This window comes from Phyllostomus hastatus, unplaced genomic scaffold (assembly GCF_019186645.2).
Source record: "Phyllostomus hastatus isolate PE091 unplaced genomic scaffold, TTU_PhHast_1.1 phas_scaffold_11, whole genome shotgun sequence".
NCBI classification, from domain to species: Eukaryota; Metazoa; Chordata; class Mammalia; order Chiroptera; family Phyllostomidae; genus Phyllostomus; species Phyllostomus hastatus.
Genome location: NW_025334005.1, coordinates 4,311,186 through 4,338,495, shown reverse-complemented (window position 1 = coordinate 4,338,495; position 27,310 = coordinate 4,311,186). Strand labels below are relative to the sequence as shown.

The 27,310-nt window shown below is 61.3% G+C and overlaps 2 protein-coding genes across 3 annotated transcripts; one reads left to right on the top strand and one right to left on the bottom strand.

The window, feature by feature from the left end:
- Positions 1–1,362: 1,362 nt before the first annotated feature.
- Positions 1,363–18,709, top strand: PLCB3 (phospholipase C beta 3). The gene is made up of 32 exons (XM_045854917.1): positions 1,363–1,611; positions 4,273–4,350; positions 4,593–4,661; positions 4,750–4,890; positions 5,128–5,207; positions 5,299–5,352; positions 5,444–5,519; positions 5,624–5,724; positions 6,210–6,376; positions 6,481–6,627; positions 7,645–7,885; positions 8,054–8,138; positions 8,217–8,403; positions 9,208–9,386; positions 10,152–10,248; positions 10,333–10,417; positions 10,664–10,788; positions 11,087–11,241; positions 11,323–11,487; positions 12,104–12,203; positions 12,290–12,394; positions 12,576–12,667; positions 14,440–14,593; positions 14,681–14,716; positions 14,844–15,036; positions 15,470–15,611; positions 15,704–15,780; positions 15,907–15,996; positions 16,087–16,144; positions 16,444–16,530; positions 16,617–16,836; positions 17,854–18,709. Exons 1-31 carry the CDS (start codon positions 1,513–1,515, stop codon positions 16,818–16,820), a joined length of 3,669 nt encoding a protein of 1,222 aa, XP_045710873.1. The 5' UTR covers positions 1,363–1,512; the 3' UTR covers positions 16,821–16,836; positions 17,854–18,709.
- Positions 18,710–19,195: 486 nt separating this feature from the next.
- On the bottom strand, positions 19,196–27,254 carry BAD (BCL2 associated agonist of cell death). 2 transcript variants are annotated; one of them, XM_045854919.1, is made up of 4 exons: positions 27,165–27,254; positions 26,690–26,884; positions 20,353–20,546; positions 19,196–19,683 (listed from the first exon to the last, which is right to left on the bottom strand). In XM_045854919.1, exons 2-4 carry the CDS (start codon positions 26,874–26,876, stop codon positions 19,558–19,560), a joined length of 507 nt encoding a protein of 168 aa, XP_045710875.1. In that variant the 5' UTR covers positions 26,877–26,884; positions 27,165–27,254; the 3' UTR covers positions 19,196–19,557. The 2 variants fall into 2 exon arrangements, with proteins under 2 accessions (XP_045710875.1, XP_045710874.1); XM_045854918.1 differs by lacking the exon at positions 27,165–27,254 and adding an exon at positions 26,981–27,129.
- Between the last annotated feature and the right edge of the window lie 56 nt (positions 27,255–27,310).

Sequence of the window (27,310 nt, the reverse complement as noted above, 5' to 3'; positions counted from 1 at the left end):
CCCCGGGTCTCTGAGTGGTGCAGTTCTGCTGCTTGGCTGGGAGATGAGGACGACAAGTCCTGTTTTCCTGTCTTTTTCTCCTCAGGGGTAAGGAGTGGAGGGATCACAAGCTGGCCTTCAAGTCACAGAGCTGAAAACCTCCTACAGAGCTGTGTGACCTTGGGCAAGTCCCTTCCCCTCTCTGGGCCTCGAGTGGAGAATAATCACACCCTAGGGGGCCTTGGCCAAAGACAAGGTGATTCCTCAGGTTAGAGTTGGTGTCCCGCACTGCGGGTGTTTGGAGGAGAGTCAGTTCCAGGCGGGGTTCCCCTCGGGGTCCGAGGGCCCGGGGCGAACAGGCCTGCAGGGCACACTCCTCCTTGACTGAGCCCTCCTCCCCCAGAACCAGCTCCATCTCTTTCTGGGTTTCTAGGTGACTTGGCTGGCCCCTCTGGATGAGTTCTACTTTAAACTTGCTTCTGCCACTGCCTCTATATTGGGGGGCTCCCACAGGGGCCCCCAGGCAGGAGCCCCCCCAGCCAAGCCCTGCGGGAGGGGCTGTAGCCCCCATCCCTCCCAGTGCCCATGCGCCCTCCCCCTCCCATCGCAGGAACACAGATTTCAGGGCACCTGCTGTGGGCCTGGCCTTGCAGAGCTCCTCCTCTGCCCCCCTGCTCCCGGGTACCTCTGAGGCTCCTGACCCCTCTGGGCAAATGACTAGCTGTTCCCTTCACAGTTTTTAGTCAGGCTCCCCCCAGGGACAGGCTCCAGGCTGGGTCATGGGGGTCTGCGGCACAAGAATGGGCTGTTCCTAAGCTCTCTCTGGCAGGCCAGATTGCTTGGGTCCTCCGAGGAGGTCTCCCTGGGCTAGGTAAGGAGGAGGGGCGCCTGCCTGCGGGAGGCCCATTAGCTAAGTGCTCCCAGGGAGGGGGCCCATGCTGCTGCAGGAGGGGGTGAGGTGAAGCGAGGGCAGAGAGGGGGGTGAGTGGTTTTCCCTGCACTCAGTTAAGTGCTGCAGGAGTGGGGTGGGGACCGGGGCTCTGCAGCCCCCTGCCCCACAAGTCTGGCTTTCCAGCCGTACCCCCACCCCTGCCCCTGGGAACCTTTAGCCGACTGACCCGGGCTGGTCTTCAGCAGCGCCTCTGCGCGCAGCCCCTCCAGCCGCACCCACAATAGACTCCTTGGTCCCAAGCGCCCTCTCCTCACCCGGGGTTTCTTCAGCTGAGGCCCCCCAGCGAAGTGACCGGTGTTCAGGTATGCCCCCGCCCCAATCCCCATTCTTGCTGCAGTCGCCGACCCGGCCGCCAGGGGGAGCCGACGCGGTGGGAGGGGCGTTGCCGCTGTGGCCCCGCCCCCGCCCCGCCCCACCCGGGCCCCGCCGATTCTCTGGTCTGTCCAGGACAGACTGGCGGGCAGACGGACGCTGACGCCGCGGGGCCGGAGCGGGCCGCGCGGGAGCGCTCGGAGGGAGCGCCGGCGCCGTCGGTCCCCGTCGGGGCTCCGTGGGTCCCCCGGCCCGCCCCTGGCCCGGCTATGGCGGGCGCAAGGCCCGGCGTCCACGCGCTGCAGCTGGAGCCGCCCACCGTGGTGGATATCCTGCGGCGCGGGAGTAAGTTCATCAAATGGGACGAGGTAAGTGGGGGCGCCCAGTTCCGTCCAGATCCGGGGACTCTCTCACTCAAGCTCCGCCAGACGCCGAGGACCCCCATTCCAGCCTGGTGTGGCCACGCCGCGCGCCCCCCCCATCCCAGGCTGGCTGTGCTCCGGAAACTTGAGTCCCCAATCGTCCCTGTAATAAAGACTTTGTCCCCCAACCCCCACCCCAGTCTCAACTGCGGAAAATTTGTCTTGCCACTCCTTGGCCCCAAATCTTCGAACCCCAGTAAATCCCGGCCCCCCTTTTCACTGGCCCTTCCTACCCCTCCTTGCCGATTTAATCCCGTTTCCTCCAACCCTGGTCCGGTCCCCAAACCCCTGCCCGGTACTGGAGTCTTTGGTTCAAGGACCCTGGACCCCAATCTGGCCCAGGTGCACCTCCATTCTGGGTGGGTGCCGCTAGGAATGTACTCTCCCCAGTGCCCCCGTCTAAACGTTCTTCTCCATTCATCACTTTTCCACCCTATTTTGGTTGGCACTCTTTTGCCTTGCTTCGGATCGCAGCCCAGCGTCCAGCTCAGGTGGTACCACCAAGTCACTCCCTAGTGGAGATTTTGTCCCCCAACTTCCTCCACCCCAGGGGAACTTTGCTCCCCACTCCTTAGGATCGGGACTTTGAACCCCAATAAATCTTGGCCCCCTTTACACCCCCCCGCCCTTGCCTCGGCGCTCACCTGCAGCTTCTTGTCCCAGTCTTTTGCCCCACCCTCATTGCACACCGCCCCCTTCTCTGCCCCCTGGGCCCCTCCTTCCCCAGGGGCGCCACCCGGCCGGCCTGAGCTTCCTCGCTGCTCCTACCCAGTCAGGCCAGAGGCCTGGAAGTCTCTGGGCTCCTTTCCGGCTGGGTGGGGCGGGTAGGCGTGGGAGCCGGGGGGGAGGGGCTGGGGGCGTGGCCTGAGGCAGCAGGTGTGCCATAGAGGGTGCCTGGAAGCCTCAGGGGCCTGGGGAGACCCCTTCCCCTAGAGGGCCTGAAGGGAAAAGTTTCTCTTTTTCCTCCCAGTGTGATAAACCCAAATAAGGAAGTGGGAACAGGGAGAGGGCCCTGGGGGTGGGGTGACAGGGACTTGGGGCCAGAGAGCAGGGGGCCTGGGCTGCCTTTAAATGCTAGACCCCTGAGGAGGGGCAGGGCGACACCCTGGGAGCATTACTGCAGAACTCCCCCTCCTCATGCTATTGGGGTGCCCGAGGTTCCAGGGCAGGGCTGGGAATCCGTCCCAAAGAGGGGCTGAGGATGTTTGTTAGCACGGCCACGCGGGGAGGCTCAAGGTTCCCCAAAGCGCCAGGGCTCCCTGTGCCCTCTGCTCCCAGATCAACTTCCTGTCCTTTGTAAGCAAAGCCTGAGATGGGCGGGGCCCCTGAGGTCCCATCCTCCAGAAGAGGAAACTGAGTCTGGAGAGCGGAGACTAATCCCCGCCCCACAGGGAGATTGCAGCCGAGGCCGGGTGCTGGGAGCCTGGCAGGGGTCCTCCTGGCTCCCTGCTTCCTAGGCCAGAGGACTTTGCAGCCACACTGCCGGCGTGCGAGTCCTGGCTGCCCTCTCTCACCCTTCCACGGGCTGTGTAGCCTCTCCTTGCCTCAGTCTGCTCATTTGTGAAATGGGAAGAATACCAGCGTGTACCCCACGGGGTTGCTGGGGGCGCTATGGGAGCCCCTCCCTGGACATTAAGTGCTTAGACTGACCTGGCACACAGTAGGGACAATGTGAGGGAGCCGTTGTGTTGGTGATCCAGACAGCGAGCCCAGTGAGCCGTTTAGGGGTGACACCCACAGCAGATGGCATCTCCTCCTGGGGCAGCAGAGCTCTAGCTGGGGCCACTTGGCCACCTGGGCCCTGGCCAAGTCTGAGTCCCTCTTGACTCCCCTTTGGCCGCTGTCCTCAGTTGCCGGGGGTGGCCCTGGGAGTGTGCCAGGGCCCAGGCCCTCCTTGGAAAATGGGGCCAGCACACTCTTCCCCGCCTGCTGTGGGGCTGTTTGAGGGGGGCAGGCTTCGCTCTGGCTGAGCGCAGGGTAGGTCTCCTGCTGGTGTGACTCAGTCTGTGCTCCGTGAGATGGGGTGAGCTACGGAGTGCAGAGCGGGGACACTGGACTTCCAGGCCATTGGAAGGGGTGGCCGGTCATCACGGGACCCCTGGGGCCACAGGAGGGCTGTGGGGGCAAGGCTCCCGAACCCTCTGCTTTCACGCCATAAATGTTTCCAGTGGGGCTGCAGGGAGCTCCAAGCTCCAGGGGGCTGTCAGGCCTTTTGGGGACATTGAGCCTGGGGTTGGGGGGTCTTAGGAAGCCTCCCCAGCGAGGTGGGTCCGGTTTCATGGGTAGAGGAGGACGGAGAGGATATCTTGGCAAAGGAATGATGGTGCAGAGGCTAGAGGTGGGGAAAGGGTAGTTAGGGGTCCATGTGACAGGGTCTTGGGCGAGAAGAGGTGATATTGGGAGGGGTGTCGGGACCCCAGATGTCTCGCCCAGGACCTCAGCTTTGTCCTGAGGATTATTGGGTGCCCCGGAGGACCTTTGGGCTGGGTGAGGTTTCATCTTTGCTTGTCATCGGAGACACGGCCTCGGATGGCCCCAGGGGGGTCAGGGCCAGGCCCGGCTTTCAGCTCTCACCCCTTGACCCCCGCGGTCCCGTGCCATCCCCAGGAGGCCTCCAGTCGGAACCTGGTGACCCTGCGTGTGGACCCCAATGGCTTCTTCCTGTACTGGACAGGACCCAACATGGTGAGGGTGGGCGCTGGTGCAGCTTACTCAGGTCCAGGGCTCCTGCCCCAGACCCCGGCACCCAGCCCATAAGGGTGGGGCTCAGGGGCTGGCTGACCTCTTGCGTGGCTTTCTGAACAGAAAGTGATCAGGGCGGGTGCTGAGGCGTGGGTGGCCACACTTTGGCCTGGGCGGGGAGCTTGGGGGCTCTGGGATCTCACCCGGTAGCCTCTTAGACCCACTCTGGCATCTGGTTTCGCCAGGAGGTGGACACACTGGACATCAGTTCCATCAGGGACACCCGGACGGGCCGTTACGCCCGCCTGCCCAGGGTGAGTGACAGGGCCCTGGACTGAGCATGGGAGTGAGATGGGGGGAGATGGGGACACCCTTTCTCACTCTTGGCTCTCACCTGCTCAGGACCCCAAAATCCGTGAGGTGCTGGGTTTTGGGGGCCCTGAAGCCCGGCTAGAAGAGAAGCTGATGACGGTGGTGGCTGGGCCAGACCCAGTGAACACGACATTCTTGAACTTCATGGCCGTGCAGGATGACACAGCCAAGGTGGGCTGGGGCTGAGGGGTCGTCCAGGGGAGCCACCCCCTCCCTTGCTGAATCAGCCGTCGCTTCGTGAGGGCCTGTTGTGTACTAGGCTGCTCTCTGCCCCTCATTCTCATCGCCCTCCGACAAAGCAGTGTTGGAGCACTCACTGGGTACCACACCCGGTTCTGGGCTGGGGCTGCGGCCGGGCCAGCCCCTCCGGCCCCCGCTCACCCTCTGCCCTGCATCCTGACCCCTCAGGTCTGGGCTGAGGAGCTGTTCAAGCTGGCTATGAACATCTTGGCTCAGAATGCCTCCCGGAACACCTTCCTGCGCAAAGCGTGAGCCCCAGGCCTGCCGGGGAGCGGGGGGGGGGCGTTGGGGGTGCGGGTGTTTATTCGTAGGGCGTGACCCCTCTGCCCATCCCCCCAGATACACAAAGCTGAAGCTGCAGGTGAACCAGGATGGACGGATCCCGGTCAAGAAGTGAGCGTCCCTTCCCCTTGTCACCTTCTCTCCTCCCCTGGTCTTGGTGACCTTTGCCCTCACTGACCTTGACCCCCTCCCGCCCGTTCAGCATCCTGAAGATGTTCTCGGCAGACAAGAAGCGGGTGGAGACTGCGCTGGAGTCCTGCGGCCTCAATTTTAACCGGGTGAGGGGGCTGGGGGCAAGCGCTGGGTGGGTGTCGTGGTGGGCGCCTGCTCTTTTGGGGCTGGCTGCCCCCTGAGTGCTCACCCCACGCTCCTCGGCCCCCAGAGCGAGTCCATCCGGCCTGATGAGTTTTCCTTGGAAATCTTCGAGCGGTTCCTGAACAAGCTGTGTCTCCGGCCAGACATTGACAAGATCCTGCTGGAGATGTGAGCAGGGCCGGGCCCGCTGACCAGCCCCCAGCACTCCACGACGGCCTCTGCTCAAGGGCTCCTTCCGCCCAGGAGGGGGGCGGTGGAGCTGCTGGCGGTCCCAGCGCACGGGGCTATGGCTGAGCCCAGAGCCGCTTTGCCTGCAGCTTTGTTGTGGACAGTTGTCGGCTGAGTCTTTGCCCCGTTTCCTTTCCCCAGCCCGTGCTGGGGACGAGCACTGGGTGGGGCAGACTGTCGGGGACTTGCCTGAGCTCACACGGCGGGTGAGGGCTGGGGCTGAGGCTGGGTCTAGGACTGGCCCAGCCCTCACTGATGCCAACGGCAGTGCCGAGTGGAGGAGAGCGGGTGGGGGGACCGAAGCTCAGAGAGGCAGTGGCTTGCCCAAGTCGCACTCAGTGGGTGCCAACTCCCTCTGCCAGGGCGAGGGCTTGGAGCGGGGGCCGGTGAAGCTCCTGCCTGACCCGGGTCCCCGCTCCCTCCAGAGGTGCCAAGGGCAAGCCGTACCTGACGCTGGAGCAGCTCATGGACTTCATCAACCAGAAGCAACGGGACCCGAGACTCAACGAAGTGCTGTACCCACCCCTGGGGCCCGCCCAGACCCGGCTGCTCATTGAGAAGTATGAGCCCAACCAGCAGTTCCTGGAGCGAGGTGAGCCGGCTGGCGTGGCGGGGGGGGGGGGGTGGGGGGGGTGGGCAGGGACTGGGGGAAAGGGCCAGCTGATCCTGACCCTGCTGACCCCACCTGGCCCCCAGACCAGATGTCCATGGAGGGCTTCAGCCGCTACCTGGCCGGGGAGGAGAATGGCATCCTGCCCCTGGAGACCCTGGATCTGAGCGCAGACATGACCCAGCCGCTGAGCGCCTACTTCATCAACTCCTCCCATAACACCTATCTCACAGGTGAGCGAGCGCCCTCCGCCGGCTGGGAGGGAGGGAGGGCATCTGCAGCCGCCGCCTCCTGGCCCTTACACGGCCTCCCTCCTTCTGGGGTGGTCAGTGCTGGGTATGCAGGCAGGGAGCACGCAGCCTGCCCTGGGGGAGCAGGGCTTCTCTGCATGGGTGTGTCTCGTCGGGGCCGGGGTGCGGGGGTCTGGAAAGCTTCCTGGGGGGAAAGACGGAGGCCTTTAGTGGCTGGCTTTGGGAAGGAACAGCCTGTGCAAAGGCCCAGAATAGAAGACAGCGTGGTGCAGAAAGGAGGCCGGGAGGAGGAGGCGGCAGTGGTGGGGAGGTGGGGTGGGGAGGGGTGGGGTGGGAGCTGGGGCAGTTAGAGGTGAGAGGGGGCCAGAGAGGAAGGCAGGGCTAGACTCAGTGGGGAAGGGATTTGGATTTATCCTAAGTGGCCAAGAAAGGCCATTTTTGGAGGGTGTTAAGCAGGGCAGGGGTGACGGGGCCTGGTAGGTTTTCAGAAGGATGACACCAGGAGCTCCGCGGGGATTGGGAGGGAGGCAGGGAGGGTCTGCTGTCTGCAGGCGGGAGGTGGTAGTGGAGGGAGGAAAGGGAAGTCGGGGGCCGTGGGGGCATTGGGTGTGACTCCCTGGATGGGGCTGGTGTGATGGGTGGTGGTGGACATTTCGGTGAGAGAGGGTGAGCCCTGGGGAAGGAACCACCCCATCAGCCAGCGCTGCTGGGTGCCGACTCTGACCAGCTGGGGTGGGCGCCAGGGGCTGGGGGGCGGGGCTGGGCCCTGCCCTGGTGAGGTGGTGCTGGTTCCACAGCGAACGAAGGAGTGATCAGGGGCTTGCCAGGCGGATTGGGCCAGGGCCAGGCTTGGCCACCACAGGGCCTTCTGTGTCCCGCTGTGTCCCCGGCGTGGCCTGGTTCAGCTCAGGCCTGGGGCGGAGGGGGAGGGGCCTGGGCGGAGGGGGAGGAACCCGACGGGGCGGGCCGGCTGTGGTGGTGATGGAGCCTCGCCCCCAGCGGGGCAGCTGGCGGGGACCTCGTCGGTGGAGATGTACCGCCAGGCGCTGCTGTGGGGCTGCCGCTGTGTGGAGCTGGACGTGTGGAAAGGGCGGCCGCCGGAGGAGGAGCCCTTCATCACCCACGGCTTCACCATGACCACGGAGGTGCCGCTGCGGGATGTGCTCGAGGCCATCGCCGAGAGCGCCTTCAAAACCTCGCCCTACCCAGTCATCCTCTCCTTCGAGAACCACGTGGACTCGTGAGTTGGGCCCTGATCAGAGACGTCGGCCCCAGCAGCCTCTAACGTGGGGGCTTCTGACCTGGGGACCCCTGAGCAACCCGGAGACAGCCTCCCACGAGCTGTCGGACAGCTCCTGTGACCTTTAACCCTGGGACTTTTCACTGACCTCTGACCTTGGCCCCACAGGGCAAAGCAGCAGGCCAAGATGGCCGAGTACTGCCGCTCCATCTTTGGGGACGCGCTGCTCATCGACCCACTGGACAAGTACCCGGTATGGGGGCTCGGAGCTGTGGCAGGCGCGGGGGGCTGAGGGTGCCCCAGCAGGCCCTGACCCGTCTGTGCCCACCAGCTGGCCCCGGGCGTCCCCTTGCCCAGCCCCCAGGACCTGATGGGCCGCATCCTGGTGAAGAACAAGAAGCGGCACCGGCCCAGCAGTGGCGTCCCCAACAGCTCCGTGCGCAAGCGGCCGCTGGAGCAGAGCAACTCGGTCCTGAGTGAGAGCTCAGCCGCCACGGAGCCCTCCTCGCCCCAGCTCGGTATGGCCCTGGCCCAAACTTCGGCCCTGACCCTGACCCTTACCCTCACTGCCCATCTCACTGAACCCAGCCCTCCGGTCTGCTCCCAACATGACATTCCTCCTCACCAAGCCACACTCCTAGCTGTGTGTGGGACCTCTGACCTCTGACCTCAGGCACGCACTCAGCTACACCCCAGTTGGATTTGGCTCCATGCAGCTCCTGACCCCTCAAGCTCAAACTCCCACCTCACAGAGTCCTCCCCTCATCCTGCTACGACTTTGAACTCTGACCTCTGCCTTGGTGAACCAGGTCCCCATGCTTTGAATGCAACCCTCAGACTCCTGACCTCTGTCCTATGACCCCGACTTAGTCTGCTCACCCACCTGGTTATAAGTTCAGCTAACCCTTGACCTCTCACTTTTCTGAAGTCCTCCTGACCTCTGACCCCTAACTGGTCCCCTCACTAAGCCCCTGCATAGGGTGCATCGCTGACTGACCCCTGACCTGGGATCACACCGTGATGGCACCCTTCACCCTGACTGTCAAGGCTGTTGTACCTGAGCTCCTGGCTTCTCACCCTTCTGAGCCACCCTCCCTACCTCTCTGAGGGCAAGAACTCTGGACCCTGACCTTTGAGCCCCTCTGCCTTACCACTACACCCAGCTCCTGACCTCTGCCTTCTCCCCCAGCCACACTGCCCTGAGAGCCCCCCTGACTTCCCCACTAAGTCACCTCCACCCACACTGGGCACAGCACCCCCCTGGCTGCTGAGAGTCTGTGTGTGCCCTGACCCCTGACCCCCGGTGGCCCTGTCCTCTGCAGGGTCCCCCAGCTCCGACAGCTGCCCAGGCCTGAGCAATGGGGAGGAGGCGGGCCTTGAGAAGCCCGGCCTGGAGCCACGGAAGTCTCTGGCTGATCTTGGACCTGCTGACCGTGAGGACGAGGAGGAGGATGAAGAAGAGGAGGAACAGGCAGACCCCAAAAAGCCGACCTCGGATGAGGTGAGGCAGGCCAGTGGGCAGTAGGAGAGCGTTTGCCGAGTGCCGATGGGGCCGGCCGCAGCGCTGGGGGCTGGCTGTGGCCCCGGCGCTCCTGGAGCTCGGTGCGGGTGAGGGACGTGCGGAGAGGAGGGGAGGGAGGGACCTTAGATGGACAGGCCTGGAGGAAGATGTGAACTTATGCTCGTGACGGGGGCTGGGGAGGGGCGAGTTCAGGTGCAGAACGGGGTGGGGGAGAGGAGGGGGAGGAAGGGGAATCTGACCTGGGCGCGCGGTGTGGGTGAGCAGGCCTGAGGAGGAGGGGGCACCTGTGGCAGGGCCGGAGTGTCCGGCGGGGGTCCTGCAGACGAGGACGGTGCTGGGTCTGAGGACTGGAGGTGACAGCAGAGTGGGTCCTGAGGTCCCGTTTGGGAGGGGCCCGGCGTGGGGAAGGGCGGACGGGGGCTGCCAAGCTTAGCGGCACAGGGACTGAGTTTGAGGCTGTGGGCCCCCGAGAGGGGATGGCTGGGGGTGGAGGACCGGGGGCCTGTCCGCAGGTGGGCGATTGAAGCCCTGAGGCTGGGTCCGAAGTGCCAGCCCCAGAATCAGGGGGGCGGGAGGCAAGCCGGAGCTGCCAGGGGCCGTGGGCTGGGGCCTCTGCTGAGGCTGCTGGGTGGTGTGGTCACGGGGGTGGGTCGGAGCCTCCTCCGTGGTACAGGGCAGGTGAGGGCACTTCCCGCAGGTGGCTGCGGGGCATGACACTGCTGACCCTTGCATTTGGGGCCGCAGGGCACCGCTAGCAGTGAGGTCAATGCTACCGAGGAAATGTCAACCCTCGTCAACTACGTGGAGCCTGTCAAGTTCAAGTCCTTCGAGGCTGCTCGAAGTGAGTGGGGTGGGCGATGGTGGGAGAGGGAGCCCGCTTGGCCCGGCCAGACCCAACCGCTTCCTACTGCCCCCCCCGCCCCAGAGAGGAACAAGTGCTTCGAGATGTCATCCTTCGTGGAGACCAAGGGCATGGAACAGCTGACCAAGAGCCCCATGGAGTTTGTGGAGTATCCTTTGGGGGCACTGGGGCCGTTGGGCCAGGCTGGGGGCACTCAGAGACTGGCTCCCATGCTCTAACCCTGCTTATGCCACCAGCACGGGGTTCTGGCGCTCCAGCACCCCTGTCTGGGCTTTGGGTGGGTCTGGGAGACTGCACAGGGGCCAGGCCAAGAAGTAGGGGGGCCTAGGGGCACCTTGAACCCAGGCCAGGAGGTGGGTGAATGCACAGTGTGGCCCCTGACCGCCCACCTCAGATACAACAAACAGCAGCTCAGCCGCATCTACCCCAAGGGCACCCGTGTGGACTCCTCCAACTACATGCCCCAGCTCTTCTGGAACGTGGGCTGCCAGCTCGTGGCACTCAACTTCCAGACCCTGGGTGAGTGCTGGCCCACCTCGACCCTCGACCCTCAACCCCTGACCCCCAGCCTCACCGACTTCTGCCCCATGACCCCACTAATTTTGTCTGAATGGACCTCTGACTCTAGCTAATTCCAAATAACCCCAACTCCGGACCTTGGTAGGCCCTAGACCCGTCCTCCCGCCTGATCTTTCCTAATCCTGGGAACCTGGTGCCGTTCGCTCTGACCCTAATGATCCCGGTCTCCTTCCTGCCTGACACTGTCCGTCCTGACTCCTGGCCCTGTGTTGACCCGCTGACCCTCGCCCTCCCCTAGACGTGGCGATGCAGCTCAACGCGGGCGTGTTCGAGTACAACGGCCGCAGCGGCTACCTGCTCAAGCCCGAGTTCATGAGGCGGCCGGACAAGTCCTTCGACCCCTTCACCGAGGTCATCGTGGACGGCATCGTGGCCAACGCCCTCCGGGTCAAGGTGGGGCCAGGGAGGGCTCGGGCTGCGGGTCCCGGGGGCGGGACTCTCGGCAGCCGCCTCACGCCCCGGGCTCTCCCCCAGGTCATCTCCGGGCAGTTCCTGTCGGACAGGAAGGTGGGCATCTACGTGGAGGTGGACATGTTCGGCCTCCCCGTGGACACGCGGCGTGGCAAGTACCGCACTCGGACCTCTCAGGGGAACTCGTTCAACCCGGTGTGGGACGAGGAGCCCTTCGAGTTCCCCAAGGTGAGCCTGGCGCCCGCCCAGGCCTGCTGGGCCCACCTGGTGGAGACGGGAACCAGGTGCACTGGCGGCAGCCAGGGGTGGAAGGGGGGTTGCCAGGAACCTCGAGGCTGGGCCTGTGGCCTCCAGGCCCCACCCCCATTCCTGCATGTCCCCGAGTCAGGCTCGGGCCCCCTGTCCTTTGCTCAGGGAGAGGAGAGGACAGGAAGGTGAGACGGAGAGAGGTCCGTGGTCCCAAGAAGGGGGGACATAGCCCGTCCCGGCCAGGCAGGAAGCGTTTGCCTGAGATCAGTCACAAGCTCCTCCCCGCCTCCCAAAAGGACCGGAGGGAACTCCGTGCCCAGCTGGGGCGGGTGTGGCGTGGCCTGGTCTCGCCCACAGTAGTGGTGGCTGGAGGGGCGGGTCAGCCTGTTTTCTCGGCTCAGGGCTCTGAGGGCTGCTGACCGTGCACTTGGCCATGCCGTGCGCTGTGGGTCCACCCTTGGCTCCGTAGCTGTGGTGATTGATAGTCCCTGGGTCATCTTGTCCGAGGGTCCCTTCTGAGTGCTGGCCTCAGTGGCTCAGCGGCCACATCAGCCACGGGTCAGCTCTGTGGCTTAGCACCGGTATGGACCCTCAGGTGGTGCTGCCCACACTGGCGTCACTGCGTGTCGCAGCCTTTGAGGAGGGCGGCAAGTTCGTGGGGCACCGGATCCTGCCCGTCTCTGCCATCCGCTCAGGTGAGGCCACCTGGGCTCTGGGCAGCGCAGGGACCTCGCGCGCGTGGAGACCTCAAGGGGCTCACTCACCCTGCCCGCCCACCCAGGGTACCACTACATCTGCCTGAGGAACGAGGCCAACCAGCCCCTGTGCCTACCAGCCCTGCTCATCTACACAGAAGCCTCCGACTACATCCCCGACGACCACCAGGGTGAGCTGTGGGGGCAGGCCAGTCCGCCTGGGGGCAAGGGCGCCCTCTGGGTCTGGGGACGGCTAGGCTGAGCGGCCCCCAGTCGAGGGTGGGTTCTGCTGTCCCTCCATGAGAGGGAAGCTGGCGGGAGGGTGTGGCCTGGGCTCTGGCTCTGAGACCCTTGCCCTCTGCCCCGGCCCAGACTATGCAGAGGCCCTGATCAACCCCATCAAGCATGTCAGCCTGATGGACCAGAGGGCCAAGCAGCTGGCTGCCCTCATTGGGGAGAGAGAGGTGAGCCAGGGCAGGGTGGGGGCCGTGGCATGCAACAGGGCTCAGACCCACCTGACCTCAGGGTCTGCTGGGGGTGGGGGCGGGGCAGGGTGGGGGTGAAGGTGGCCCTGGCGAGGAGCTCCTGCGGCCTTCCCCGCTCTGCACCACCTGCACCAGCCCCGGACCCTGGCACCCTCTCCCAGCTGGTGGTCCGGCTCCTGTCCCTGAGACCGAAAGGGACCGTTCACTGCCCTACGGCGAATGCCAACACCCTTTACCCGCCCCCATCCTTCTGCCTGGAGGCCTTTTCCCCTTTCTGGATTGGTCTCTCACCCAGACCAGAAAACAAAGCCAAGTGAGTGCTGAGCGTCCGCTCGCTGCCCAGCCGGGTGCGAGCTGTTCGCACCAGCTTGGCTCATACAGCCCTCCCGGCACCTGTCTTTGCCAGCTCCGGGGTCCAGATGGACACACCGAGGCTCTGAGTCCAAAACCCCTGGCCTGGGGCCCCCCAGTCCTTGGCCTTGCCACCAAGCTGCCCGGGGTGGGGTGTCTGACCTCTCTTGCAGTAGCTCAGGGGCCCTGGTCAGTCCGCACACTTTCAGAGGGTGGAAACCATCCCTTCTGCACGTGAGAGGCCTTCCAGACAGACCAGGGCTAGAATTCCTCCCGCTGCGTGCGGGAGCACGTGCGGGATCAAAGCTGGGGGCTGGGGCAGGCAGGAGCCACAGAGGCTTTTACAACGGGTCCTGGGAGCCACGAGGTGCCGGCGGCTTCTGTGGGGAGAGGTCAGGAGCACAGGCTCACTGGCTCATCTGGACCCAGCCCCGAGGGGCCGGCGGCAGGCCGGGGAGAGGCAGTTCCTTGAAGCTGTTAGCCAGAGAGGCTGGTGCCCACTCTGCAGCCACTTCCTTCATTGATTTAATCAGGAGCTAAGCAACCAGGGAGATGAGCAGCTGTGGGCAAGGGTGGAGGGGGGCTCAGAGACAGGGAGAGACTTGGGGCCGGGCCAAGGCTTTCCAGAACAATTTGGAAGTTCTGAGAACGTGCAGCGGGGCCTGGCATCCCAGGGACGCCGCCTCACATGGTGGGGCCCCCCAACCCCCTGGAGAGAAGGGGTGTAGATGTGCTTGCTTTACCCCTCTTGTTTCTCAGGTAATCGTCTTTTTTTTTTTTTTTTCAGAATTTTTTAAATTTTTGTTTTATTTTTTAATTTAAAATTTTTTAAAAGATTTTATTTATTTATTTTTTAGAGAGGGAAGGGAGGGAAAAAGAGAGAGAGACATCAATGTGCGGTTGCTGGGGACCATGGCCTGCAACCCAGGCATGTGCCCTGACTGGGAATCGAACCTGGGACACTTTGGTTCACAGCCCGCACTCAATCCACTGAGCTATGCCAGCCAGGGCTATTTTTCAATTTTTAAAAGAGATTTCATTTATTTATTTTTAGAAAGAGGGGAAGGGAGGGAGAAAGAGAGGGAGAGACACATCAATGTTTGGTTGCCTCTCACATGCCCCCTACCTGGGACCTGGCCTGCAACCCAGGCATGTGCCCTGACTGGGAATCGAACCAGCGACCTTTCAGTGGCAGGCCAGCACTTAATCCGCTGAGCCGCACCAGCCAGGGCTCACGTAGGGACGGGTCTGAACAGCCCCATATTATAGACAAGTGACAGGGCCAGACAGGCAGAGGGAGGCAGGCCTGGGGCATCCGGCAACCCCAGGAAGTTGTGAAGGACAGAGTGGCCGGAAGAGAACAGCATTTCTGGAAGGAGCGTTCTGCTCTCCCCTCACAGGCTCAGGCTGGCCCGGAGACATGCCAGGAGACCCAGTCTCCGCAGCTGGGGTCCCAAATGACCCCAAACCCCACACCCAGCCCACTGGACACCACACCCCGACGGCCCCCAGGCCCTGTCACCTCCCCCACCAGCCCTTCCCTTAGCAGCCCAGGTAAGGGGCAGCCCGGGTGTGGGTGGCCTGAGGGGAGAAGCTCTGCTGTCCTCTCCAGTTTTCCCCAGTCCTGCCTCTGCTCCCCAGGTCAGCGGGATGATCTCGTTGCCAGTATCCTGTCAGGTAGGGGCCTGGCGTGGTGGGGGCGGGGCTACCCAAGGAGGCGGGGCCACTCCTGGAGGGGTGGGTGGTGCTCCCGCAGGCTTGGCTACCACCAGCCCTTGCCTGCCTTTGCTCCGCCGTTCTGCAGAGGTGGTTGTGACCCCGCTGGAGGAGCTCCGAGGCCACAAGTCTCTGGTGAAGCTCCGGAGTCGACAAGAGCGAGACCTGCGGGAGATGCTCAAGAAGCATCAACGGAAGGCAGTTGCTCTCACTCGCCGATTGCTGGACAACCTAGCCCAGGCCCGGGCTGAGAGCAGGTGCCAGCACCGACCAGGAGCCCCGTGAGTGTCCAGCCTGCCTGGGAGCGTGTGCTTCATGCGGTGATGTGAATGAGGGGTGTGCACGTGGGTTTCTCCTGCACCAGATGGACATGGAGGATGGCCGAGGGCTGCTTCTCCACCCCCAAGGAGGAGGGTTTAATGCAAGGGAGAAAGAAAGAGGAGGCTTCCCTTGTTCAGTCCCGCCCTCTTTCCTCCTGAGAGCAATACCTCATTGGAGGACACCACCCGCGAGGAGCATGTGTTTTGAGAGACTGTTGCCCAGACAGGCTCCGAGGCTCGGCTGAAGCAAGCTAGCCTGCTCCTTGGCATAATAAGCCCCGCCCCCGGCCTGGTGTCCGTCATTGCCTGCTGGGATATGCCCCGCCACCCTCCACCCTCCTGGCCCAAGTCCACGGGATGAGCTGAGCATGACCCAGAGGGGTTCTTCACACAGAGGCAGGGAGGACGAGAAGGAGGAGGAGGAGGAGGTGAAGCGGTATCAGGAGTTCCAGAACAGACAGGTGCAGAGTCTGCTGGAGCTGCGGGAGGCCCAGGCGGACGCCGAGGCCGAGCGGAGGATGGAGCACCTGAGACAGGTGAGGGGGGGTTTGTGATGGTGAGGGAGTGCCTGCTTCTTGGACAGACCTGTCATCGGGCTGCGTCACCTGTTGCTTACCTGTGTCCGCAGGTGCTGCAGCGGCTCAGGGAGATTGTCCTGGATGCTCACACAACTCAGGTCAAGAAGCTGAAGGAGATGAACGACAGGTGAAGGCAGAGGGTCTTGTGTGGGTGGGGTGGTGGACCCCCTAGCACCAGGACAAAGACAGAGCGGCCCCCTCCCCCCCCCCATCCTGCACTGACCCTCCCTTTAACCCCCACCGGCTCCTCCAGGGAGAAGAAGGAACTGCAGAAAATCCTGGACAGGAAACGCCACAACAGTATCTCGGAGGCCAAGACAAGGGAGAAATATAAGAAGGAAGTGTAAGGGCATCGGGGCTGGGAGCCATTTGGGGGCCGGGCAGGCAGGGCTGGGGGCCTGCCACTGAGCCCGTTCTCCTGGCTCCTCCGCAGGGAGCTGACGGAGATTAACCGGCGCCACATCACCGAGTCCGTCAACTCCATCCGTCGGGTAAGGCTCAGGTGCCGCTCCCGCCCACCCCTCTTCCTTTAGTCATCGGGAACCCATCTCCTGGGTGCTGGCCTCGCGTGACGTTGCCCTGTTGGGGTTTCCAGACCCCACATCCCCCTAAGCCCACGCCATCTCCAAAGCCAACCATGTGTAACAGTGTCCCGTGGCTTTGGAGTCCGGGCCCAGAGACTTTGCCCTTTAAGGATCATGTCAGGAGTCTGGCCCCACAAGCCTGGAGCCCAGCCTGCCCCCTCCTCCCTTTGAGACCCTCGGCTGAGCCCTTGTCCCCCCACTGACAGCTGGAGGAGGCCCAGAAGCAGCGGCACGAACGAGTTGTGGCCGGGCAGCAGCAGGTCCTACAGCAGCTGGTGGAAGACGAGCCCAGGGTGAGGCCTTGGGTGGGGCGGGCACCGGGACGGCAGGCAAGTGCCGGGTGGCCTGTCCTGAGCTTCTCCTCCTCCTCCTCCCATAGCTGCTGGGCCAGCTGGCCCAGGAATGTCAGGAGCAGCGGGCGAGGCTGCCTCAGGAGATCCGCCGGAGCCTGCTGGGCGAGACGCCGGAGGGGCTGGGGGATGGACATCTGGTGGCGTGTGCCAGCAACGGTCACGCGCCTGGGAGCATTGGGCACCTGTCTGGCGTGGACTCGGAGAGCCAAGAGGAGAATACGAAGCTCTGAACTGGCTGAGCAAGAGGTGGCCGCAGGGCCAGGGTGGGCACTGGGAGGAGGGTCGGAAGCTAAGACACTAATGCGCTTTTTTGTTTTTTTTTAACTTTTTATCTTTAGAAATTTTATTTTTTTAAACTGAGGCGAGCACCCCACACTAACTTCCTTCCTTCACCCTCTTGGGGCCTCATTAGGCCCCAGCCCCTCCTTCCTGCCCTCAGTCCTAGGGAAGGTGCTGGGTCACTCTGGGCCAGAAGAGCTGGGGTGGGGCCCTCGTCCCCCATGACGCCCACACCCCGGAGTGGGAGCCACCTCTCTCGCGGCCCCAGGGAACACCGTGTGGAGACTTAGAACCCTGGGAAGTAGGGGTCACAATCTTTCTCTATTCTCTGGGGACTTTTTTATGTGAATAAAAGTGGATTTTAGGGACCCTGTGTGCAGTGTGGTTTGGGGTGGGGCAGTGCAGTGCCAGAGAGGACCTGGGTCCTAGGCCCTCTCTGCCACTTCTTTTGAGGCCTCAGTTTCCTCATCTATAAAATGGGCTTGTGGGCACTTCGGGTTGAGGTCGGGCCCCTAGTGAAGGGCTACTGGGTTTGGACCTTGAGACCTCCTCGCCCGAGGCCGGCAGAGCTTCCCAATGCCCTGATATCAGAGGCCCTTTGGCCTGCCTCAGGCTTTTCTGCCTCCCCGCCCTCTGCTCCTGGGCCTTCCTTTCTCCCTTCTAGGCTCTTGCCCCCCGCCCCCAGGAAGCTTCCTGCCCCCTTTTGCCTGATACGACCCGAGGGTCCAGCATCTTCTGCTGAGGCTGCCCTGGGCTCCACGCAGGCCGTTAACTCTGTCTGGAGATGGACTAGGGGTGGAGCGGGCGGGGCAGCTCAGGACTGGTCCAGCCTCAGAGGAGCTGGGCTCTCAGCGATAATACGTGGGAAGTGGGTGGGTCTGGCAGTGACCCTTGGGAGAAGGGAAGCTGGCAGTCCAGACACAGGGCTGGGAGACCCAGCACCCCCTCAATCCCTGTGAGGGAGATGTTATGCCTCTTTTACAGATGAGGAAACTGAGTCCCAGACAGAAGTCACGTGTGCCAGGCCAACTCGAGACGTCCTGACCTGGAGGCAGGGCGGGTCTGAACACTCTGTGGCCGATGGTCTGTCTACAGCCAGCCTGGAGGACCTGCTCCACGCCTCCCCTTCCCGCCTCGGGACAGCGACAGCGTGGAGTGGCAGAGACCCCGCAGTGAGGGTGCGGCTGGGTTCTGCTGCAGGGTCAGGCTGGCACTCCTTCAAGGCCTCTCCCAGCTTCCTGGCGGAGCTTCCCAGGCTGACTGCCTCCCTCCTACAGAGGAAGGCAGCCTCTTATCTGGGTTTATCTCCTGCCAATGGAGTGTTTTCTTTCTTTGTTTTTGCTGCAGCCTCAGGCACACAGATGGGGTGGGGAGGCCAGAGAAACAGCACTTCCAGAGTGGGGCTCTCCCAGGGGAGGGGACCTCTACTCTGGGCCCTGGGCCCTCAGGGTCAGCCACCATCGCCCAGGCCTTCCCTGCTTCTGTGGCCAGTCCCTGTCCTATCCCCAAATGTGCCCACTGCATTGTGTGTCCAGGCCCCTCAGCAGCCAACTCCTGTCTTGGCTCGCCTCCACTTACGGAAACACTACACGTTAGTCCCGTGGTCCTCAAAGACCAGGCTAAACTCCAAACTCCTGGGTATGACATAGGAGATCTTCAGAAGCCTGGCTTCTGCTGCTCCTCCCATGCTTCCGTGGGTCCATTTTTTCCTCTGCCCAGAATGGTAGCCCCCTCCCCCATTTCTCCCTTCCCACCCGCTGCGTCTTAACTCATCTCTGTATACCTAACACAAATTACTGGCTCATCTATAGGGGGCGCCAATAAATCTTCCGGGAATTGAGCTCGGAGCTCTCTGCTCCCAGGTTCTGATGAAGCTTCTCTGGTTCCCTAGTTATCGCTCTATTCACAGCCCTTGGCCTAGCCTTCCGCCACCCCCTCCCCCGTCCTGCGCGCCCTGCCAGTTCCCTTAGCAGCGCTGGCCCCAAGCCGGCCACACAGTAGCTGTTCTAAAGGACTGACCCAAATAGGAACAAATGACCCTCCCTGGGGGACGGCGGCACGGTTTGCAGAACGCGGAATTCCAGCGGCCGGTCGGCCTGAGGTTCCCAATTACCAGATTAGAGATAAGGGCCCTAGACGTCCCTGGGGCCCAACTGCGCTCTGCTTCCCCCAAGCCAAAAAGTCCTGGCTCTGCTTGCCGTGTCGACCCTTTCCTGGTCTCGGTTCCAGGATGTCACTCAGAAAGAGGCTGTTCCCTTCTGTGTAAAATGGGGGCCTCTTAAATAGTGCTAGCGCTCCCCGCTAGCCCCCAGCGACGGACAGAATCGGCGGCAGAGATGTGGACTTTATTAGCATAGTTCGTGGCGAGTGTCGGCTCGCAGTTGTCACCGCGGAGCAAAGGGTTCTGGTGAAGATAATTATCCCGAATAGCAACGGCGCAGGCGCCTGGGGCAACCCATTTCCAGCAGCTGAGGGCGGAAAAACTTCCAAACTTCCGATGGGACCAAACCCTCGAAGACGCCCCGCAAACTCCGGAAGGGAATCGGGCCCTGGGTCAACGCCTTCCGAAAGGGAGAGACCTGATCCTCTTTTTGCATAGGCTAGGCCTGTGGAAGCCACTTCCGCCCACACGCAAGATGGCTGCCGGCGGCGGCGCGCGCAGGGAGAGCCTCAACGTGGGAAGGACTGTCATTGGGAGGGGGCGGGGCCTCTTCTCCACAAGTTCGGATCCCACCAGGACTGGAACATGCGCGTCCAGCTGGAGTTTGGCCGCATCTGCGTCGCTGTGCCTGCGCTCTTCGGGCGAGGAAGTCCCTTCGGGGTGGGAAGAAGAAAAGGTTCAATGAATTAGCAGCCCGAGTCACAGCCCGCCACTTCCGGAATCCCATCCCTAAGTGAGAACCCGGGGAAATAAAGAACAGCTCCCAAGGTGGCCTGTATCGAGAGGGTCTTCTAGGCCACTTTCCTAAGCAAGAGAGGTCGCTTGTTTGGGCCCTTAGGAATAGGGCGGGTTAGACCCCAGACGCCCTGTCCTGGGAACTGGGAGAGGACGTGTAGGAGGACCCTGTATATTAGCGCCAGAGCCAGAGACCAACTGGAAGATGGGATCGCAATTCAATTAAAGAAGTCGGTCCGAAGTTGGAGGTAAAGAAGCCGGACACCCGGAAGAAGCCGGCTAGGAACACAGTAGCCTGCATGCCTCGAGTTCCACGGATTTGGGGGCCCCAAATCTTGGCCTTCTGGAGCGGGCCTGGACTACAGATCCCAGCATGCTTTGGGATTCAGGAAGCGACGAGTAGCGTCACGGAGATAGGACTACAGATTCCGTCAAGCCCTGGGACTCCGAGAGGGACCAGTCCTGAGACTGCAGGTCCCGGCGTGCCCTGGGACTCGGACGGACTAGCCAGGTGGGAGGTGACCTGGAAGTACAGGTCCCAGCATATTTCCGCACGAGTCCTCCCCCTTCGTCCCGAAGGCGCTCACCTTGAAGGAACCCTCAAACTCATCGCTCATCCTCCGGAGCTCGCGGCCATAGCGCTGTGCAGCCCAGAGGTTGGGAGGTGCCGAACGCGAGCGGCCGCGGAAGGGGCTGGGCTCCTCCTCCTCGGTATCGCCATTCTCCTCGGTCCCCTCGGGGTACGAGCTGTGGCGACTCCGGGGCTCCACAGATCCAGCGCCTACAGAGAGGGTCGACAGTGCAGGGACGACGTGAATCTCAACTCCTCTGAGCCCCCAGCATTATTAGCTCCACCGGCCTGCTGATGTATTTGTGTGCACATCAGAGTGTGCTTTTCAGAGGTCCGCTTCCCTCATCTATAAATAGAGGGAAGCTCCTGGGGCTATTTGTGAAGATTCGAATTGACCTCTCATTAATCCCACAAATCTTAACTGAGCCCCAATAATGGGCTAGAGCCTTAGTATGTAAAAGGACCTTCCCCTGTGCCTGGCACAAAATAAGGGCATAAAAATAGTAAGTTATATTTATTAGTGCAAGGCCATGGGTTGTTAGCTCTTGAATCATCTCCGTTCTCTAGCAGCGGAGAGAAGTTCCCTTGATGCGGGGCGTCCTGCCCCAGCCAGGCAGGGCTGAGCTCCAGCTCTGCAAGCCACCTGCTGGTGCTCACCTGCTTCACTGTTGCCTACAGGAGGCCCCCCGGCAGCCAGAACCTGCTAGCAGCATGTTTTCACCTCCCACAGCACCTGCTTGGGAGGAAGTGCCCGGATGTTTTTTAGGTAATATGAGGCACTTAAGCGTGTGCTAGACCCAGGGCACTCTCGCTATGCTCCTAACCATTCTGGGAAGTGAGTATTCACTTTGCCCACAGACTAACATCTGTTCTACAGATGAGAAGGCAGAGGCTTACAGAGGTTAAGATTGGCCCACGGTCACACAGCTGTGAAGCTCTGAGGCTGGAAGTGCCTAGACTTGCACTGGACTCCAAAGTCCAATGATTATTCCACGAGCTTCACGGCTTCCCTTGTCCAAACGCCCTTCTGCTCTCTGAGCTTGGGTCTTCACCTCCATGTGGAGATAAACCTATTCCTTCCTGTGTAAAGGTCACATGAAATAGAACACGCAAGTGCTCTGGGAGCCGATAGTGCACCATGGGTCATTATTCAGTGTGGTGCCTCTGCTGTGCTGGGAGTTTGTATGGCGCGTGCACTGCAAGCCAGGCCCTCACGCCTGCCAGCCCCATACCCAGACCAACTCTGAGAACCACCTCCAGGAGCAAAAACCTGCAGCTAAGGAATGGAGTGGAAGACGGGCCTGGAACAGGCGCCAAGAACGTGCCCAATGTCCGTGGCAGGGCCCCTCTGTCAGGGAAGGCTTCTGGAAGGAAGCAAGATTTAGGCCAGGTCTTGAAGCCGGGGCATAACAGTGTCTTGTGCTCCCTCCAGAAGACCTTCAGCAGACCCCTGTGGTTCAGCTCCAGGGGATGCAGGGCTTCCAAGCGTCCCAGCTCCAGATACCCGGCTGAGAAAGCCAAGAAGCAGAAAGAGGCCCTGGCTGGTGTGGCTCAGTGGATCGCGTGCTGGCCTGAGAATCTAAGCATTGCTGGTTCAATTCCCAGTCAAAGCACATGCCTAGGCTGCAGGCCAGATTCCCGGTGAGGGGTTCACGAGAGGCAACCATACATTGATGTTTCTTTCCCTCTCTCTAAGTGTAAATAAGTAAAATCTTTAAAAAGAAGAAGAAGAGAGAGGGCTGGATCCAGAAAGGCTTAGGTCAAGCGTTCAGAGTGCCTGGCTGTTTTGAGCTTCACCAAAGCCTGGACCGAGGTCAGGCAGGGACACTATAAAAACTTTGAGGGTCGAAGTGCGAGTGGGCAAAAGACAGCTAAATCACGAGTGGGGACTGGGGATAGGGACCAGAGGAGCTGGGAACAGAAAGACCCCTGACAGGATCAGGCCCATCTGCAGAGCACTTTCCAGCTCTGTGGGGCGTGGGCAGTGAGGCGGGGGTCCGCTGCTAGGTGGGCCCCACCTCAACCACGTTCCTGCTTCCACGATCTGCAGCCCCCGACCTTCCCGGTGAGGTGGTTGCCAAGTTCTCCCTGCGTTACAGATGAGGAAATGGATACACCTAGTCCCTAAGAACTTCCCTGAAGGCACATGGTTGGCCACTTAAGTGCTCAGGAAGCGTCCCCTATTATTCTCTTACTAGCTCTAAGAACCCAAACCAGCACCACACTGGACAGCGGCCCGGCCAGAGAGTAGGAAGGTGATTGATCTGCAGATGGGCACCCGGTCTGGGCACAGCCGCCCCACCCAGGAATCACAAGCAGAACACTAGATGTGTCAACGCGGAAGTGCTTCGTGGGCATTCATTCATTAGGGCCTCATCGCGCCCTCGGAGGGAGGTTACTCACTGCCTGCATTTGGCGGAGGAGAACATGAAGGCACCAAAGAAGGTGACTTGCCCAGGGTCACTCGGCCAGTAGGTAGCAGAGCAGAAGCCCAAAACTAATGAATCTGGCTTCAGGGCCTGTCTCCTTAAGTTCTCCTGCCGCAGGGGATGGGCCCTGGGTTTTCTGGCAGTGCCAGCTCTGCCTGGAGCCTAGCCTAAGGGGCGGGGGATTTTCACCAAAGCAATGGATTTAGCAATGCCAAGCCAGCCATCGCCTAAATGACCCACGTTTACGTCAGTTGGATATTTAAAGTGTTGGATTCACTGGAAAACACCTGGGGGATTTTTGTGATGATCTTACTAGTCTGAATCATCCCACCCCCTATCAGCTCTCACCCCTACATGCCCCTAGGTAGGGCAGACGTGGCCTCTCCCCACTGTGGAAGGTAAGGGAGGGGGAGGGGGCGTGACTGCTCCCTGGCTGGGAGCATGGGTCAGCCCACTTACACCACCCTCCCAGAGTGAGCCTGGGGCTGGGGTGGGGCAGTGGGAGGGGCCTGGGCTGGAGATAGCTTTTAGCTCTTTACCCTCGTTGGGCTTCCAGGTAAACGGGTGGGACCGAACTCTACCCCGGTCAGGCCCCGTGAGCATCCCTGCAGACTTACTTAAACAGTGACGTGGCACGCAGTGGGAGGCAGTGACGCTCTGCCACCGCGCAGGGCTGTTTGGATCCTGCTCTTCCACAAGCAGGTGCCCTCACACTGCCTGCCCCCTGCAATGCAGCCCTTGTTGCTTCTAGCACCTGCGGGCCCCAGCCCCGACTCCCTGTGTACCCCAAAGCCATGTGGGGTACCCAAGCCCTATATCCCCATCTTGCTCAGCGCTGACAAAATCAGAAAGCAAGAGCTGGCAGGTGTTTTCTGTAAGGGTCGGAGAGTGAACATGTGGGGCGCTGCAGACCTCACAGCCTGTGCCACACCCACTCAGTGCTGTGGAAATGGCTGGAAAGAGCCACAAGCACCATGTAAACGCCTGTGCACTGCTGTATGCCACTATGATTTTATTTAGGGACACGGAAAGCGGAATTTCATATTATTTTCACGTATTATGAAATGTTCTTGGATTGTCGTCAGCTACTTCAAAATATAAAGACCATTTTTAGCTCATGGTCTGTATGAAAAGCGGGATTTAACCCTGGCTGGCGTAGCTCAGTGGATTGAGCGCGGACTGCGAACCAAAGTGTCTCAGGTTCGATTCCCAGTCAAGCCACATACGTGGGTTGCAGGCCACGGCCCCCAGCAACCACACATTGATGTTTCTCTCTCTCTCTCTCTTTCCCCCTCCCTTCCCTCTCTAAAAATAAAAAAAAATAATAATAAAATCTTTGTCCTGGCTGGCGTAGCTCAGTGGATTGAGCTCGGGCTGGGAACCAAAGTGTCCCAGGTTCGATTCCCAGTCAGGGCACATGCCTGGGTTGCAGGCCATGATCCCCAGCAACCGCACATTGATGTTTCTCTCTCTCTATCTCCCTCCCTTCCCTCTCTAAAAATAAATAAAATCTTTAAAAAAATAGAAAAGAAAAGAGGGATTTGGCCTGTGGCTGTGGTCTGCCAACCCCGCTGTACACCCAGCTGTGCCTGTCCTCTCCCTGAAGCCCTCCGTGGCTCCCTGTTTATGAGATGAAGTCCAAACTCCTTGGCGCGGCCTTCTAGCCCTTCCACCCTGGTTATAACCTAGGCTTTACTCGCCTGTCATCGGCGGTGTTGGTTATCATGTCTTCCTCTCCGCTGAATGAATGAACGGCAACCCCCAGGTCTGCTCAGAGCAGGGGCCTGGTTCTATCCCCATTTAACAGAGAAGAAGACTGAGGCAGAGAGAGTTAACTAACCTGCTCACGCTCAACCTGCTAACCAAGGGTGAAGCTGTGTTTCAACCCTGCAGTCTGGCCCTGGTGCCTAGTGCCGGGCTCTTTCTCCCGCCGGGTGGCCTTCCTCCCCTCTCCGCCACCCACACCCACAGCTCCCCACGCGGCTGGCCCTCCCAGGCACCGGGCTATGTACTGACCAGTCACAGTACACACGGTGGCTGCAGTCGCTGCTCTGGGGACACAGTCCAGCTGGGCCCAGGAGGCAGGGAGTATGAAGAATGAAAGGACCCTGCCCATCTAGAGGAAGGCAGTGGCTCTAGCAGGTTATTGGCACTTGGGAATCTTCTATGGAAAAATCACTTGCTTTTTTAGACATTGAAAAGTAGGTCAAAAGTTTAATAAATCCTGGAGAGTCTTCTCTAGTGGTTTCTATTTTCTCCCCGGCAGCTCCTCATGGCTGGGTCTGGCAACCCCTTGGCTCCTTACTGCTACTTCAGACCATTCTCATGCCCTCCTCCTTAAACCTAGTTTCTCAGGTTGTGCCAGCCCTCTCCTCCGTGGCTCAGGCATCCCCCCTCACCAGCCCCAAGCCACATCCCCAGTTCACCCAGGAAGGCTACTCCAGTCCCCGGCCACTCTCTCCACGGCCACTCCAGTCTTCTTCCATAGAACAGGAGCGGGCCTTCCCCACCTCCCGGCTTTTCTTTCCTGGACTTCCTTCTCCGCCCTCCCCACTCTCATTCCCAGGCGCAGAATCACTATCAGTAAGTTCCTCCCAAGCAGCCCACAGGCTCACCGCCCCTCCTGCAGAGTGATGCTCTGGAGACCAAATCGGATCACTGGGCTCTAAGCAAAGCCCTCCCAAGCTCTCACTCCAAGGAAAAACCAAAGCCTCCCAGGCCCTGCCCAGCTGCCCCTCCCCCTCTTGCACTGGAGTCCCTTCAACTCCCCTCCCCTACACTGATCCCTCAGGCGGCACTGGCCTCAGGGCCTTTGCATTCTCGCCCATCCCTTCGAGATCTCTCCACAGGGAGGCGGTGGCTCCTGCCTCCTCCTTTCCACCCTCTGCTCAAACGGTGCTTCTGAGCACGGTGGACCCTGGCGCCCATTGCATCGCTTACTGGTTTGTTTATGGCCCGAGTTCCCCACCGACTGGAATGCGGGCACCACAAGGGCAGGGCCTTTATCTCCTCTGTTCACGGACGTGCCCCCGGCAGCTGGGACGGCGCGGGCACAGATTAAACACCTGATACCGAGGAGGGACAGCCAGGTGGGAGGGGAGAGCTGCTGTGAGCAGAAATACAGCAAAGGGCAAGGATCTGGAAGTTAGAGAAAGTCTGTGGAGTTCAGCTTGACAGTGTGTGTGAACGGGGCGGGGACAAGGCCCAAGTCAGCCTTCTTGCTTCAGAAAATGGGGAGAGGGCCCTTTAGATTTCTGCTGGCAAGGGGCGTGGTTTTCCTTCTCAGAAGATCCCTGTGGTGTTTTGACGTGCTGAGGCCTGTGCCGGGCCCTGGGAGGCGGGAACTGAAACATGGCCACTGCCCTCTCCGGTGCCCATCCTTCCATCCAGCTCTGCTTCCCCGCCCCCACACAGACCAGCTGCCTGGGAGGGCTGTCTGCCTCTTGGGGTCCCCTGCCCCCAGCAGCTGTCAAGGATAGTCTGGTGTGGGTGTGGGCCACAGGGTGGGCAGGCACAGACCTGAGGGCTGGAAGCCCAGGGCACGCAACGTGGAGGCTTAAGCCCTTTACCCCAAGGAACCGACAAATAAGTGTGACCTTAGGCAAGTCACTTCCCCTTTCTGGTTCACTGGTTGACCCAGTGATTTCTGTTGTGGTCCCACACCGACAGCTACATAATGTGAGCATTGTCTAAGCACCAACACTGTAATTAAATGCTTCCTGTATATTCTGCTAATTATCCTAACAGCCCTACATGGTGGTGATTAATTGCTCCGTTTCACAGAAGAGGACAGCTGAGGCCCAAGTTAGCTGGGACTTACTCAAAGCCACCCAGTGAGTGTGGATGAGGCTGAGGTGCAGGGAGTTCCTGGGGGCAAGGTGGACAGGCAGAGGGTTCGGGGGCGGGGGGTGGGCAGGTGCCTACCTCCATGGTGGCTTCTGCTGGCTGGCTGGCCCTGCTGACGACCAGCTTCCCCCGGGAGGCCTGGGGCCCTACACCGGTGATTGCTGGAGCCTGGAGGCCGGTCCCCTGTGGGGCTGGGGCCCAGGCCCCTATCTGCAGGGCTGGAGTCTTCCTGCTCACTCTGCTCAAACTCTGGGATCTGGAACATGCTCTGGGCTGTAGGGACAAGACGGTAGGTAGTTAGGGCACAGCTGGGGCAAACGGTGGCTGGCGGTGGGCGGGGAAGCAGGCGCCCCAGGTTCCCTCTCCCACCTTAGGACCCCAGATCCGCCTGGCCTCCCAGGCCCCTGTCTGTTCCCGGAGTCTGGCCGGGCAAGGAGCTCAGCCTGTCCACCCGCGATCTAAATCTCCTTCCAGAGCCCTGGTGCTGTGGAGCCCCGGACCCCTACCCAAGCCCCGGCTAGACCCGCCCGTAATGACGGCACGCAAGTCTCACCCCAAGCCCGATCTCGAGGCCCCTGACCCGGGCCTGCACCTCCCTCTAGCACTGAGGGAGCCCGGCTCTAGCTGCCTGGGCAACGGGAACTGTCACCGTCCCGGCCCAATCAGCCATCGAAATGTCACCAGGAGGTGGAGCCACTG

Coding starts and splice junctions, on each gene's coding strand:
- PLCB3 (XM_045854917.1), top strand. CDS start 1,513: ATGGCGGGCGCAAGGCCCGGCGTCCACGCGCTGCAGCTGGAGCCGCCC. Junction 15,037..15,469: donor CAGCACCGACCAGGAGCCCC/GTGAGTGTCCAG, acceptor TTCTTCACACAG/AGGCAGGGAGGACGAGAAGG. Junction 16,531..16,616: donor TGGTGGAAGACGAGCCCAGG/GTGAGGCCTTGG, acceptor CTCCTCCCATAG/CTGCTGGGCCAGCTGGCCCA.
- BAD (XM_045854919.1), bottom strand. CDS start 26,876: ATGTTCCAGATCCCAGAGTTTGAGCAGAGTGAGCAGGAAGACTCCAGC. Junction 20,547..26,689: donor CAGCAGAAGCCACCATGGAG/GTAGGCACCTGC, acceptor CCCTCTCTGTAG/GCGCTGGATCTGTGGAGCCC. Junction 19,684..20,352: donor AGTTTGAGGGTTCCTTCAAG/GTGAGCGCCTTC, acceptor CCCACCCCGAAG/GGACTTCCTCGCCCGAAGAG.